Below are 16,382 nucleotides of genomic sequence, written 5' to 3' on the forward strand. Positions count from 1 at the left end.
TTTCTGCAGTTCGATGGGTGTTCGTGCTAAAATGACTGCATCGTCAGCGTAGAGTAGCGCTGGGATCAAGCGATCTTTTGCTCTTGGAAGGTCCTTCCCCCCTCTCATCATAGCCTCTTCTAGTCCGTTGGTGTAGAGTGCCCCCTAAAGTCCTAATATTAAACATCTCAATTTTGGCATATGTCACTGTATTGCTTCAGATGCAAAAGTGATATATGGGTATAAGGTTAACACAGCAGGGTTAAGAGAGTGATATGACTAGAGTGAGAGATAGATTGAAATCAATACACTTAACATATATTTAACAAAGAAAACACTCTAAACTAAAAGAAGGAAAATTGGTAAAATAACATTGATCTTTTAAAGATGCAATGACAGCCAGACTGGCAAATGGTTTTCATTGATAAGGAATGATTATATACGGTTGTACACAATTGAGATCAAGCTCATATGTGTTTACCTGTTAGCGATGTGTTAGTGGGATGTTTTAAAAAGAATGAGTTGTGAATATATTGGATATCCCTTAGCTAAAAATTAACAGTCAGATTATTTCATGAAATTGTATTTATAGGTTTGTAATGTAAGTGTCATATGAAAATGTTGAATGTGTTTTATTCACGATATTGTTGTTGCCATTTCTTAAATTGCTATATTGACTGACTCAAAATGTGGTTTAGGTATTCTTCAGTAACCAATTTAATATGGTACCCTTAGATGGGAATGAATACTATATATTATAATTAAATGGCTGAATAGGTGTTTTGTACAGTACACCTTTCCTCTGATTAAGATCGTTGGTTTCTTCAGCCCAAGTTTCGCTCTATAAGCAGTCCACTTCGGAGCGAACTCTGATTTACTCAAACTTAATTTAATATAATTGAGTCAACAATCATTTGTGCTTGAACTCTTGCCCAGTGACCTCTGGCCACATATTATGGACCCAAGCTTCCCTACCCAACCAAATCTGAGATAGTAAAATGCCTTTATCATTCAAGCTTCACTCTATATCACCCTTAAAGAATACTAATGTTTGCATTGGCACTCGTTTCTTGTATACAAGATCACTACACTGCATTGTACCTCTTGAGGCATTCCCTCATTATGTTTTGCTACCATTATAGGGATTTCTTCTCAAGTTGACAACATGAATAACATCTATTAAGCCCTCTTAATTTCCATTGTGACATAAGTGCAGTGCATGTAAGAACAGTGGGGTGGGGAACTCGACAGACTACAGCAATTTTTCCCTCGTCGTCTGTCGAGCCCCCTCACCCCTCCCCACCACTCTTACCCACACAGGCTCCAGAGTTCATCTTCACAAAAAATACATGAAAGTCTTACAATCTCTTCACTGACAGACACAATGCCACCTGGCCACCATGACTCTGATTAATGGGATATATTCTCACATGGAAAACCCCTTTTCTGCCCACGTGGACTGGGGTCAATCTACTTTATATACAAAACCGTATCCACCGTGAGACTCTTTTATCTGATCACTGGGAAACCCAAGGTGAAAATACAAATTGAGTGAAATGCATTAAAGGAATGCCGATAGGTAACATTTTCCCATATTACTAAACAAATGGAGCATTTGATTAATAATAATAATATAATCTTTATTCGGTTTTTTTAGCATTTGCAAAAACCATAAAAGATGACATAGCAATACAAACAATCATGTAGAGGAGAAAAATACAATATGTTTATACAGTTTAAAAAATGAAAATAGAAAATATCAATGGTTTACGTAAAATTTAGATAGGCGCTACATTTTTAAAGGTTATTTCTGTGTCTTATAATACATTTAAGAAAGTTTAGTACATGATACACGGTGGATTCAGAGTCCAAATGTTGTTATGCCAGCATTGCTGGGCGGCATTGTCTATGACCCCATTTTTTTAATAGGGGAATGAGCCATATTTTTCGATGGGGATGGAAAAACTTACAGAACAGTATTGTGTGGATGGTGGACTGTGTGGAAAGGCCGTCGCATGGACATAAGTCCATCTGTGTATTCCAGTTGTTTTTTTCCGGAAATGTCACTAGCCTGAAAAAAAGGTTCATTCTGAACCTGGTGAGGAGCATCTTTTCGTATGTTGAGATCTCTAGAATCAAATATAGCTGCATTTTTGGGGCCTGCTGCGTCATAATTGCGTGCATGACAGATTTTTTTGCAATTGATGCAGACAGTCTCAGGGATTCCAGGTGGCTCAACGCAGTTCGCTTCAGATCTTTTTTTGAGATGTTTTTTAGGTTTTCTGGTTCATGGTAGTATTGTGGTAACCCTAAGTCGGTAAAAAAATGTCTTACATAGGAGAGCCAAACTATTTTATTGGCGTAGTCCAAACCCATAATATCCTGTAAGATGCTTTTGGTCAGATTGTTTTTTTCCGACAGCCATACTCGCCTCCATAACATCAATGGTTGAATTTTAATTAGATCTTCGATATATGAGATTCCCAGTTCCATATGTGAGGCATAGATGGAAGTGCCCCGTGGAGTTGATAAAAGGAATCTTAAGAAAATGTTTTCTTCTTTTTGTATGGAGCAGATGGAAGTATGACCCCAGATCCCTGCACCATATAGTGCTATAGATTGACATTTGGCAGCATATATCTGTAATAGTTCTGCTGGCGGTCTTTTTCCAAGCTTGTTAGAGAATTTAATCAGTGCCATAATTGCACGTTTGAATAGATGTCTCCTGGCCTCAACTGCCGCCTTCCAATTCAGGGCGTCATCTATCATTACGCCTAGGTAAGGGTATTGTGAGGTTTTTCCAATTTTTTGATTGTTCAGAAAGATGGACTTGGATACTTTTTTTGGTCCACCAACCACCATAACAAAAGTTTTTTTGATATTGACGTGCAAATCCAAGGCACCCATGAAATCTGCATATTTAGACAGAGATTTCTGCAGTTCGATGGGTGTTCGTGCTAAAATGACTGCATCGTCAGCGTAGAGTAGCGCTGGGATCAAGCGATCTTTTGCTCTTGGAAGGTCCTTCCCCCCTCATCATAGCCTCTTCTAGTCCGTTGGTGTAGAGTGAGAAGAGGAAGGGGGCGAGGACACAGCCTTGCCTCACTCCTCGCTCTACGCTGAATTGTGCCGTCAGTTCTCCTCTTGTCCCATACCTCACTCTCGCGGTAGCTTTGCTGTAGAGCTCCCTTAGAAAATCCAAAAGGGGGGGGGATCAACCCCCATGGTGCTCAACAGTGACCAAAGCTTTGCGTGTGAGACGCAATCGAAAGCGGAGGACAAGTCCACATATACCATGTAAATGGCGCCAGGTTTAGCATGGGTGTACTTAGATGTAAGCAGGCTTAGATTTAGGGCCTGCTCGATGGTTCCAAAGCCCTCCCTAAAGCCAAACTGTAGGTGCGAGAGGATGTTTTTGTCTTCTACCCACTGTTGTAGCTTTCCGAGAAGAACTCTGCCGACTAGTTTGCCCAAAGAGTCAAGAAGGGAGATTGGGCGATAGCACTTCGGATCTTGTCGATCTCCCTTCTTATAGATTGGGACCATGATGGAAGAAGACCACGAATCTAGCAGGCCGAGTTTCGATGTTGCTATGCAAACTCTTGTAATTATCGGTATCCAGAGTTCAGGAAGGTGCTTAAATAAATCAACTGGGACCCCGTCAGGGCTGGGGGCTTTTCCGGATTTACTTGAGGAAAGCGCCATTTCAAAGTCCTGCAGGTCTACCTCCAATTGTATGGGATAGATAACTGGGTTAAAAAAGGACTCATGATCTTCGGTGTTAGATTGCTGTTTGAAGATTTTAGAGAAATGGTTCACCCACGTATCCTCATCAATAGCTACATCGATTTTTGGCGCGTTGGAATCGGTTAGCAGAGGAGATTTGACTATTTTCCAGAAAGCCTGGCTGTCTTTCTGGAGTGCACTCAAATGCAGGGCTTTCCACAAGGATTGTTTTAGGTCTTTTTTCCTTGTGCTTCTAGCAGAGTTATACTCGCGTCGAAGAGCTTGAATAGTGGTTTTATCTCTGATTGGATTTCTGAGTGCTTTCCTCAAGTTGGTCTGCGCTTTGGTACAGTCTCGATTAAACCAACCTGTAGAGGATTTCTTGTTTTGTATGGGTATATTGGTTAGCAGATTTTTAACTTGTTCTATTATTTGGTTGAAGTTTTCCAAGATTTGCTTAGGCTCTGTGTTTGGATCAAGACAAATCAAGATGTTACTATAAGTGGTTGTTACTAGCCGCTTTGTAAGAATATTGGGGTCCACTTTTTCCCATTTTATCGTAAATCCGTTCATTTTACTCAGTTGGAGCCTATTCTGGTCTAGCATATTTGCTATAGTTGCCATCGGTGACCTTTGTCGGGTTATTTGGACTTTTAAACTTAATGCAGAATGATCACTGAGATTGTTTTCCAGGATTAACATGCTGTTAATTTGATCTTTCAATCCTTCTGTCACAATTACATAGTCCACAGTAGTTTCATGGCCCCTTCCTCTGTAGGTGGGTTCCAGCCTGTTATTAAGCTCTTCTGTGGGGTTTATAATTTGCAAGTCCAAGTCAGAGAGTGTTCTATTCATGGCGAGCCCCACTGCTGAGTGTATAAAGTGGACAAGGGGATTATCGTGTTCATCTACCAATCCACAGTTGAGGTTGTTGGAGCAGGGGTGCAGGTTAAAATCTCCTCCCCAAATTAAATGGGAATTTTCTTTGTTCTGTTTGGGATAACAATGTTCGACTATTTTTTCTTTGATTCGTAAAAGAACGGCTAAAAATGCATCTTCCTCTAGATTGTTATATATATTAATTAACGTGATGGGAGGATTTTTACCAATTGTGATAGTGAGAATCTGGAAATTCAATAATAGATCAGCCTTATAGATCTTTAAGTCAGCAATTGTATTTGCCAGGTAGATTACCAATTCTCCTTTGGGTCTACCTGAAGTACTGGGAAGGGCAGGAGATGTAAATGTCCTGTACCCCGCAAGATGAAGGGGGGTCGTTGCCCAAGTCTCTTGAAGGCAAATGATTTGTGTGTGCTTCAAGAAGCCGGCAACAGAACCATCCTCAATTTTCTTTCTGAGACCTGCCACATTCCAGAAAACTATCGAAATCTGAGTAGATGTGTTATCTAAGGCAATATTTTTCGTTTGTGGGGGGGCGGGAGGGGAAGTACGCAGATCCGGAATTATTCGTGGGGCCTCCGGACTTTTGATTTTTAGTCAATCGACCATTTCCAGTCCACTGAACCTGTTTGTGGTCGAAATACCTCGCCAATTTTGTCCATTAGTGTTATCTCTATAGATAGACCCAAATGGTTGAAGGTGGGGTCTCTCCCACTGCTCCCAAGTTCTGGATCTGTTTTGTGGGCCCACAACCTGCCAAGGTACTTCTCTCTGCTGGGGATTTCGATTTGCTAACCACCAAGAATCATCGTTACAGCTGTAATGCGATGGTATCCTTGGTCCTACAGCCTCAAGCTCCCACGGATGCGGAATTGGGTTCCGCCAAAAGTTATCAGTGTGGCGAGTATGGTTGTGGTTGTTGTACCTTTTTGGGTAGAAATAGGACAGTGATCTAGTTGCAATCCCTCCCGGGGTGATATTAAATTCCCGGGAGCAGAGGTATTCGGCCATACTGGGATCCTCAAACGTAATTACAACGCAATCACCTCGGAGGTTTTTTTTCCTATAACCTACCCACTGGGTCCGACATACTGACGCTATTTTACTGTTCCAGTGGGGCGGAACTGGGCGATTTGTATTCAACCAATGCTGAACCTTATTCTGTAGGGACCAGTTGGGCTCTATTCCCTCTCCTGTAAGTTCTGGTACCCCTGTCATGACTACCACGTATGGGGATGCCTCAGGTGGCATATTTAAAGTAGGTCTTTGATCTATCGGCCTTCCAGGGGCGCTTTTTGGGGGATTTGTGTTTGTTGCGGCAGGGGTACTAGGGACAGGTGGACTTATGGTTGGGGTAGTTACTGTCGGGGTTAATTGGGAACTAGTTTGTAAGGAAATAGTCAAAGGCTTGGGAGCTGGTTTTTGTACGACCGGAAAGTTAGCTACTGTTGAAGTGGTTGATGTAGATTGCGTTTTAGTCTGTGCGGAAGGTAAGGTAACTGATTTTTTAGTTACAGGGAGAGTAATCGAGGAACTTTGGGGTGGTTTTGGATGAGATTGTGGGGGAATAGATTTAAGAGAGCCTAAGATTTTTGTTACTTGACTCTCAATATTGATGAGTCTAGATTCTAGCGGGCGAATGTAAGAATTTAGGAGAGAGGCTATCTCCTTCATTAGTCTCGCTAGTTCTCGCTCTCTACCTGATTGCTGTGGGCTTCGGGGTTCTGGAATTAAAGAATCTTGTAGATCGTGTGGTAGATGATGTACTATAACAGGGTTATTTATTGGGGGAATAGAGTGATGGGATAGTGTTGGAAAGTTTGTGTCATCGACCAAAATTGGGTGATTGATTACTTTGGTATTTTCGATATGCTCAGGGGATTTCCTTACGTTCCTTTTCCTTATAGCTCCCTCCCGCCTCCCTCTCATTTGCCCTGTTTCTTCAGGCATTGGGTCGGGAAAAATATCAGGAGTTTTTTCCAGATCACTTTCTGAAAAAGTCACTGAAATTTGTGATGCTGAAAGATTTACATTATTTGGAAGGCTAAGCCTATTTGCATTCACCACGATTTGACTAGGTGCTGGCTGAATTTCGGGGGTTTTTGCAGTTGCCAATAGTCCCAATGAGGATCGACGTGCGATTTCAAGTTCCGTTGAGACCCTCCTCTCAATTAAGCTTATGCTTTGGTCAATGAATGTGTTCGCTTTGGCTAAAAAGTCGTCCATAGGGCCCAGTAGTGTTTCTCCTATACCTGGCTTATTAGGTTTTTTCAGCTTGGTAGATCTTGTATTCATTTTTAAGGTCATTATCCAATAGGTAGGCGTTGGTAGCTCTTTTTATGTTAACTATCAGTGATAAGAATATTCAATGAAGATAGGTAATACCTGTATTGGGACGACCAAAAGGTTCAGCTTAGGGGGGTGGGCCGGACCGGACTCGCACGTTCTCGAACGGCCTCAAACGGCCCGCTCTTTGCCCGGTCTTCGCCCCGAGCTGCGTCCCGCGAGGCGCGTGCCCTGGGTCGGATTATGAGGTGTGGCTGTCAATGGAGGCGTGGCACTGGGAGGGGGCGCGGCTACACACGGGAAGAGGACCAGCTGGAGTTGGTGAATGCTGGTCCTCGCAGTCCCGGGGCCGGCGCCTCACCCTCCTCTGCGGCCACGAGGTCTTGACAAGCTCCCAGCCGGTTCCGCGGTTCAAGGCGGGGTGGTCAGCGACTCCAGTCGCGCTGATGCTTCAAGCAGGGGGACAACACCAGGCAGTCAGTAAGCGAGTGGCACCCCACTCGCTTACTGTAGCATTTGATTACTTTCTTTTGCATTTTCAATAATACTGCACATTTTTGTAAATGCTCACTTTTACGAACACTCTAGATTCTCTATAATGTCCACCCCAATCTCTTTTCCCTTTCAAATTTTCCAGTTTGTTTTTGCGACTGCAACAATGGATATTACTTTAAAGTCTCTTCTGAAACATATATTTGTGTCAGCTCTTTCAATCCCGATTCCTTTGAAGACTCACTCTTTTCTACACCTTGGGGGATATTATCAAGAACGTGCGATAATCATCGCAAAAATAGGTTAACGCAATTATTTATATCGCCGTCTATCGCGGGGAAATAACTGTGTTAACGTTGTATTCACAACATGGCAGTAACATGCAGTAGTTTCCCGATAACACGTCAAATGTCTGCGATAAAATTACCAGGAGGGTGATAAAAATCTAAACCTGAATGTGAAAAAAGTTGTGTTGGGCCCAACTGCGATATAAATTCAGCGATAAGCAGCACTAGGCCTGCAAGTCCCACAAGTCAGGCGGGAAAAATCACTAAAAAAGCGGCAACAAAAAACAACTGCAAAGCACCAGGGAGGTAGCCGGAGCAAGTACAGAGGACAACCAGAACCCCACAAGCCCCAAGAGGAGTAGCCTGGGACCTCGGGGTCTCGCATACTTGGTTCCCACCTCTCCCCGCATTCTGCTATTGTGTGGCTGAGGGGCCATGCCATTTTCAGAAGGTCAGCTGTCTTGTTCTACGCTGCCTCTGTGGTAGTACGGAGAAGGGGTACGGGGGGGACCTGGGGGTGGTGGCGGTGGGTGTTGTGGCCCTCTTGGGTCTCCAAGCTGCATGATCAGTAGCTCCATGACATGTGTTGGTCTCCAGATGTGGCTCTGGGCTGGGCTCCCTTTCATACTGCAGGTTGTAATCCTGCTTAACACCAGTAAAAGGAAGGTGTTGAATCCTTGCTGCCAACGCGCCTTATCACCTGTTTTTGGATTTCACGCAGATCTGGCTGGTTGCTGAGAATATCGCGAAGTGGTGTTTTTTGGTGTTTTAGCACGGGAATGCCTACTCTGCATATCATTAGCGTTAGTTGTCGCTCTCATCCGTGGCAATGTTTTTTGCGGCAGCTATTGCTGGAATACTGACGATATCGGCAGTTTGGACCGGCTGTAGAATAAAGCGAAAAATCTGTTGCCCCCTTTGCAGCGCTAAAGTGCCGATAAATCGGCGATAAGTTTTTGAGAATATGCCCCTGTGTTTCTTCTATCACTTTGCACTTCTACTTTTTAAAAGTTCATATTTCAGGCTCTATGGCTGTAACTCCAACACTTTTCAATCTCCTCTTCAGCAGATTTCTTGTGCATTCCCAATGTGTAAATATAGCTTGACTTGTACCTAGATTTTCCTAAACTCGCAGTAATCTGGAACCACCCCCAAGTGGTAAAGTTCAAGGGACATTGTGCATTTTAACTTAGCTGAGGCACAGGGGTTCAAATGCAGATATTTTCAATAGGTTATGAGAAGAAAAACTAAAGCATGTGTTGAAATCAGTCCATGGAATGATAATGGATTCACCTAGGAGGAGTCTGCATTCATGTTACTTGGATCATGATGAAGTGGATTTTGAAGCCTATAATTGTGAATGGCAGTGTCCGTAAGTAAGCCTTCCGATTCCTCTGAAAAAGCAACGTGATCAGGTGCAAATTGAAATGTACAGGGCATTTCTGTCTATACAGATGGTTAGACATGCTAGTTCAATCTGAACTTCACATCCCATGCAAGTTCCTTTTGAAAAGCCAGGTTTATCATTAAACTGCGTCACATAGTAAAGAAGGGAAGCATGGGTGACTATTATAAGGACACTTCATTAATAAAAAAGACTGGGTTTTTCTAATATGAGTGTAGGCAACCTTCCTTGGCAGCGGAAGTATTTTTCCAGCACAGATTACACGCAGTTCTCATAAAAAGGTTTTGTAGGGGTCAGCTTGAAAGGGAAGATCTTCTGTGAACTTAAATACATAACTGGTGCCTGATGTGCTTTTTCCATTACATCTTCGGTGTGCGGGTTCTGGGGTACGGTTAATAAAGAGAAGGCGCGTGTCTCTTTTAGCTGCTGTGTGTGAAGCATCTTTTTTTTCTTCTTTTGGGCTATTTTTGTTGTTACCTAATCGGGTTTATTGTATCTTTTTTGTGTGAACGGAATGTGTCTTGCCACTAAAACTTTACCTCCCGAGACAATTCTACCCCTCAATGCATTGCTCTACATTCGCAGGTTTCAATCCCTACATCCTCTTAACCGTTTCAATCTCTCAGCTTCGGTAAATCGAGGAGCACGAGCTTGTAATTAGCACCAACATAACCTCGCTGAGCACGTGCATTACAAATACACATTAAAGTGTATGATGACTTATTGTGGCTTCTTGAAAGATTCCCGATAGATGCATTAAATAACTTTTCTTACAGGGTACTCCCTATTCTAATCTAGCGTATCCCGTTCCAGATACACTGGCAACATTTAGAAGAGCAGCCGGTAACGTGGGATGCAATACAATCTATAGCGACCTCAGTCCCGAAAAGCGGAGCACCGCGTTAGGCTACAAAAATCGAGGCACTTGGAATTCCGTAACAGGTTAAGCGTGCAATGGCTCCTCCGCTCCTTGGAGACGAACGGACATCGCTCGGCTCGGGTGCGAAGACGGAGGCCCTCGCGGCCACCAAGTAACTGCTTATTCTCGCTAATTGGAGGATAGTAATGCCCAGGCGGCGTCAGGTGTGGGCTTTTACTTCTCTGAGGAGCCGTTGGCTGCGGCGCGCGCCACACCTGTGGAGAGGCAGAAAGCCACTCCCAGCCTGATCCTGGCGTCTCATCCGTGTGCGCGCGGTGCGACGTCATCCCCAAATCACTCCAGCGAACAGGTGCAGCACGAGAGAACTGGACGGGGAGCTCGTGTTCCTCCGTTTACACCAGTGCATACGGTCTTAGGGGACGAGCCAACATCCCGTACCGCAGCAGGACAGACGAGCCTGCATGTTCACGGGGGTGATGATACCACCGCGACCCCCTCGCTATCCCTCCACCTGCGTGGCTTTTGAGGGACAAGCCGGGAATGCTGTTACATTGGTTATGCATGTCCTTACAGTGATGCTGCGTAGATAAGAGGTGCTTGTTGGCTAGGAGATGGTACTTTTGCAAGACTCGCTTTCTTAGACCGCAGATATGCTTTCTTCCAGTGTGATTTAACATGTCAGAACTAAAAAGAAAGTTCGGGAAGCTGGTGGCGTGAACAAAAGAAAATTGGGGAATGTGGATGTTCAAATTCTTTCTTATGCAAGAAGAACGGCTAATAACAGACATGTGTGCTCTCTTGGAGTGTGAGGATGTTCATCTGCACCAGTTCCATAAATTATCTAGAGGACTTAGTTATAAACATCTGTTTGTTGTATTTACACAGGCCCACGTGTGCCCCTCAGAAAATAAACACGTGAATTTGTTCTAGTCAAAAGAATCCACAACAGAACCCAAAAAATGCACCATTACGCAGCATATACCACGTTGCTTGATGCAACTGAAATATTAAATTTAGCAGTCGAGTAAATGTCCAAACCCCGATGTACCCGTAACAAATCTGCATCTTGTAAAACAACTGTATCTGCACATCTGGGGTTGGCATTAGGCTAGTACAATGACAGTGCTGCAAGTAACTCCTCAGCATTCCATCGCACATCCTTGTGATCGCATTGCTTATGCATCTCGGTGACTGTCACTCACAGGTACCACAGGTGGCACAAACCTACAACCACGCTTACCTCAAACAGCTGGGGGATCTCTCTCCTCGCCAGGTATTCCTTTGCGTCGTTGACATTCATGACTTCGGATGGCCGGTAGGGCACGTCAGAGGACACTTCTGCAGATTCTTGTGCACTTTCCGTGGTGCTCGCTTTTAATCGTCGCCTCCCTTGAGTGTGAGTGCAGCAGCCGCTTGCACGCGGTGAGAGGGGTAGGAGGCACGCGCTTCGTGCACCGGGTGTTGCTCAGCGGCCGCCCAGATCCGAGGGATGGTTGAGCGCTAGATCCAGCCTCGCCCCTCCCCTTTCTACTCCATACACGCTGTGTGAACAGATCCCAGCCTGCAGCGATGAACCGCGAGCTATTCCCGGCAGGACGGGCTCAGCAGCCTGCTCCCATTGGATACCACGATGCCAACTCTGATTGGCCGAGGGAGATGCCACTTCTGTATAGATAATACGCTGGGATTTATCTTGTTCGGAAAACGCTGCTGCTTCAGTCCCTGAATTACTCCCACTCATCTATGATTAGGAATAAAAGACTGTCGGTTAAAAACAGTTTCAAGATAAAAAATGGTTTCCCATTACTTTTACAGAATGTTCTGCATTTCCTTAACTATTTGGCTAGCTTTGACTTTTAGCAACATTCCTGCTAGGTAGTATAGATGGCATAGCATACATAGGACACGAGCGAATATTTGGGAGTCGGACACTGTCAGCATGAGATGATCTCAACAGGTTACCGCCTCCAACTCTCCGACTTTCACTTTGCTGCTACTGACCGAGACATGCGTTTTATAAGCAGGAAATAGAATTCTACAGGAAACAATACTACCGAAGACCATTCGAGGGTGTGAGCTCGATGCCATGAAGAGTACCTATAATTATTATACTTAAAGTTCAGTCTACTACTCTTGTGGGGCTTTTGATGCACGGACATCCTTTGAAGAGAGTGAAAAGCACGCAAGAAGCACCAACGCTGCCTCCTAACCTCCAATCATTCCAAGAAGAGCTTCGGCATCCGTAAGCCCATCGCACTGCACTGCACACCCGGCGTCATCCGTGACATTACTCACTCAGCGTCAGCTGTCGCCGGGCGCTGCCAGCCTTACGCTTCGCTGCGTAAGTCTGCCTGAGTGCCTCTTACGTTACACACACACAGCAGCAGGAGTCCCTGAACTGCCCTCGCGGGGGTAGGTCAGAAGAGTTGTCGCACTTGTCTGTTGCTGCCCCTTGCCTCACGGACACACAGATCAGTGCTCCCAAGACGAGCACACAGCTAGCGCCTTCACTCAGCTTTGAAGGAAAGCGCTGCACTGTCAACGTTGATATGGGCTCTCCAAAAAGGTACAGATTTGCGTGAGGAGTATAATTTGGACCTTAAATAGACATGAGATATGATGCCCCCGCTATTTTTAAGTCATTGCTTCGACGTTTTTAAAAAAAAGACTATTTTTAAGGAAAATAGTTTTTTTTTTAAGCACGTTTCTCCCTTTTTAGTGGCTTGGATCCTGTGCTATTTTCAAGAGGAATCTTTCCTTTTTAAAGAGGAATTCCGCCACAGTTTTTTGTGTGAAAAAGATGAATGATTAAATGTTTTTATATATATTTTTTAAAGAATGAGTTCCTCTTCTATTTCTGCTGGGAGAGTTGCGCAGCTCCCTGCCTGGACATAAGGGTTGACTCCTCTGCCTAGCTACAACGGGAAGGTGTGTGTCATTAAAATCGATAATCGTAATATATGCTAACAGCGCTTAGAAACGGATGAAGTGGTATATAAAACACTTTGTTAATATTTAACATTTGCTCAAAAGGACATTATCCAGAATTAAGAAATCCTTACATTTTATCGTTAAGGCCATGAGTAACCAAGGCAACAATCACATTGCTGTGGAAACATTGAGCTGTATCACACAGACTGCACTGAGTGGTGTAAAGTTTATCTTGGTCCTGAACGGCACAATGATGGTGTTCCCCAAAAATTGAAAATTCTTAAAAATGAAAATTATTTTCCTAAATATCCTTGCGAACACGAGCGAGATAAAGATCTAAAACCTTGTGGCAATTATACAGTTCTGCATAATTAAAAAAATGTCATACAGACCTACATGCCTAGTTCTAAAGTTCTCTATAATTACATAATTTTATTTACTCTAGCACCATCACATGGCTTAAAACAGTTCGGCAGAATTTTCTGTAAGCATGTAGGGCACAATTCACAAAGCTTTTGTTGTGACTTACTATTGTAGTAACCCAGGCTTACTTCTACTTATCAGCAGTGGCGTAACGAAACTTGAGGGGGCCCCCCTGCAAAGCACAATGAGGGCCCCCCCCCCCAGCGGCCCAGCCCGGCCCACCACCTACCACCTACCACCGTCCACCGTCCACCAATTAGTTATCACTAATCTGCATCTCACAGGGGAGTCACGGAGGGCCACGAGAAGGGTCTGCAGGGCCTTTGTGGCCGTACAAATGAGCTGTGCCCCCCACCCGACAGAATGTGCATGGCATGTGAAATGTCACCCTTTTACAAACAGAGATGATAAAAAAAAAAAAAAAATCTCGCTCCTTAAACCCAAGAGTGTCTTGTGTATGAGTGCACATCAAAATAAGTGCACGGAGGTTTGTTTACACGATCCTCGGCAGACGTGATCATAATGAGTGATTAAGGGTGTCTGGCCATGCAGGTTATAGGGCGAACATACAGGATCCTCATCAGCTAATTCAGACACTAATCATCGCTTCTCATGTTTAAACCGCTCTATCTGCGCTCTTAATCCCAGCGCGAACGTTAGACTAACCGCGTTATCTTGATATTGTTTCACTCAGCGCGCACCACACATATTGTTTTATTACGTTATCCAGCTTGCATGCTCCCATGGTGTATATGTAGGACCCCTGAAGGGTTGTGTTGGGCGGGGGCTCTACACAGTGTAAGAGGGCAGCTACAGGTGCCCAAATCATGCCATGGGAGGCACCTGATGCAACAGGTGCTCAGCTGACACAAGTACTGTAAATGCAGCAGTGAAAACTGCTCTTAGTGCCACCGCTGCAAGTGCAGGTTTCCCCCAGCTTCCAGATGAAGTGTGCTGCCAAGTACTGACTGGTAGGGCATCTTATGCTACAAGTTGTGTAAGTGCCTGGAGCAGCGCCCTTGTGCCCACTCTAGCAAGCACAGTCAAGTACTCATGCTGCAGGTTGGTGTCAGCGCTCCTCCTGCAAGAACCCTGACACTTAACAAAACAGGGGAGGTTGCTGTGAGTGCTGGAGTCAGGCATTCTCTGGGGTTTTGGGGGCGCTCCTTGGTAATTTTAGGGCACACACCCCTCACTGTGCAAGACATAGAGGAAGTGCAGCTGCTGAAAATGACTGAGGCATGAGACTTTTGCTGCAAAATTGCCATCAATGCAGTTTGCCTTAGTGGTAAATTGTGGAACTGTAAGCCCCTTTGGTCCTTGCAGTGTAGTTTGCCTTAATTTCTGCATCTGCACCCTACTATTTTATCCTCTCCACCCTTCGGTGGCACCAAAGTGCCCAGACACCATAATTGCCCTAACTGTGTTTCAATAAGTTGCCTACTGCGGTAAGTGCCGCTGCGAACGTGGTGTCGGTGCATCTGCCCGCACATGTACCAGGAGTAGATTCCCGTAAATGCTGACACCCTAACCCCCGCGACCCCTGGCACAAGAGCATGAGATGTCCAGGAGAGCGAGAAGTGCCGACTGTAATAAGTGACCCGGCATTACAGCTGCCCCAAGTGCCATGAGGTGAAGGAGCGGCAGAATGTGTAAAGTTCCACGAGTGCAAGGTGCAGTAAGTGCTCCGACGCTGTCACTGTCCCCGGGTGTGTAAGGTGGGTGTTGCTTTACATGCACCATGTGCACACGGTCCGATACTGTATTTATCCCCGAGGGGCTGCAGCCTGCAAGATGATGTAAATGCCCTAGGATTAGGGCAAATTAAGTACCCAATACAAGGTTCTGCAACTGCTCTGATACAATATTTACCCTGGGAACATCAAATGACGGGGTTTTATGTACACGTGAATGTTCCTGGTGCAGAGCGAAGCAAGTACTCAGTAGAGGATCTTCAAGTGCTCCAATACTATATTTAACCCCCAAGGTGAGGTGGGGTCAGGGCGTATGTTCAAGGGGATGCAGTTGGGCCTACATGGCTCTTGTACATGTTTCCAATAAGTCCCCTTGGCGCTGTCATACTAGCTCCTATGTTGTAACTGTCCCAGTGTGAGGGGAGTAACTAGTGAATGCCAAAGAACCAGGAACAGTTACAAGCTGAATTACAATAAATATGCCTAGTGCTGTAAGTGCCTCAAGATGCAAGATGAGACCAATTCCCCCTTCCAGATCCTGCTGTATGTGTAAATGTCATAGATGCAGGCAAAAGCCCCCTCACATCTGCAGTGTAAATGTGCGTAATTCAGGTGATGTGATTTCTCTCTGTGCAAGTTGTAGTTAGTACGCCTGATGCAGGCAGGGGTAAGTGCACTTGGTGCAGGTTAAAAGTGGCCCTGTGCATTTTGAGTTAAGTGCAGGTTGAGACTAATCTGGCTCCTCCCAGAGCCAGGAATAAGCGTTCCAAGGAGTGGGATCCTCGGAACCCCTCTTCCTCACTCACCGGTGCAGGCGACTTGTCCGTGCAGCCGGCTCCCCATGGCTCCGCTCTGTGCGGTTCGCAGTGCCCACTCTGTCTATGTACGAGCTCCGTGCAGCAAATCAGCAGACCGTGATGTCAGCGCCTCGCGCCCATGGAGCCAAGGACGGTGGTGCGCGCGCTGCGAGAGAAATCAGAAGCCGGGTCCGCAAGATTGCCGGGCTTCTACAGGAGAGTACACTGGGGGTCAGTGCTTTTCCAGCGCAATCACCCTAAGATCGAGCATTACACCCTGTTGCTATGCTTTCCTGGCAGGTAATATTTTTAGCCCTGTAGTCGTGGGTCCGTGCATTTCCAGTCTGCACGTACTTTACACTGACTGCACAAGACAATTCAGTCAGCCCAGCCCTGGCCCCTGCCCTTGCCCACCCGATGGCTCACCCTGAGGCTGAATACCACACAGCTGCGCCGTGCGCAGGCTCAGCATGCAGATCTTCCCTAAAATGCATATGGTGTGGTATTAAGTGAAATATTTCCGCGCGCTACAAGACATAGAACCAGCCGCAAGGCGCAGTGTTATACTAAGTACATTTGGCT

General features: G+C 45.2%; 1 protein-coding gene across 1 annotated transcript in view; it reads right to left on the minus strand.

Moving 5' to 3' along the window:
* AK5 (adenylate kinase 5) overlaps positions 1–11,398 on the minus strand; it is a 2,677,990-nt gene extending 2,666,592 nt beyond the window's left edge. The window contains exon 1 of the mRNA XM_078645236.1: positions 11,196–11,398. Within this exon, the coding sequence (XP_078501362.1) occupies positions 11,196–11,255 (60 nt within the window). The 5' untranslated portion in view covers positions 11,256–11,398. The remainder of the gene's footprint in view (positions 1–11,195) is intronic.
* Between the last annotated feature and the right edge of the window lie 4,984 nt (positions 11,399–16,382).

The sequence above is a fragment of the Lissotriton helveticus genome, chromosome 1_1, assembly GCF_964261635.1.
Source record: "Lissotriton helveticus chromosome 1_1, aLisHel1.1, whole genome shotgun sequence".
Classification (NCBI taxonomy): domain Eukaryota; kingdom Metazoa; phylum Chordata; class Amphibia; order Caudata; family Salamandridae; genus Lissotriton; species Lissotriton helveticus.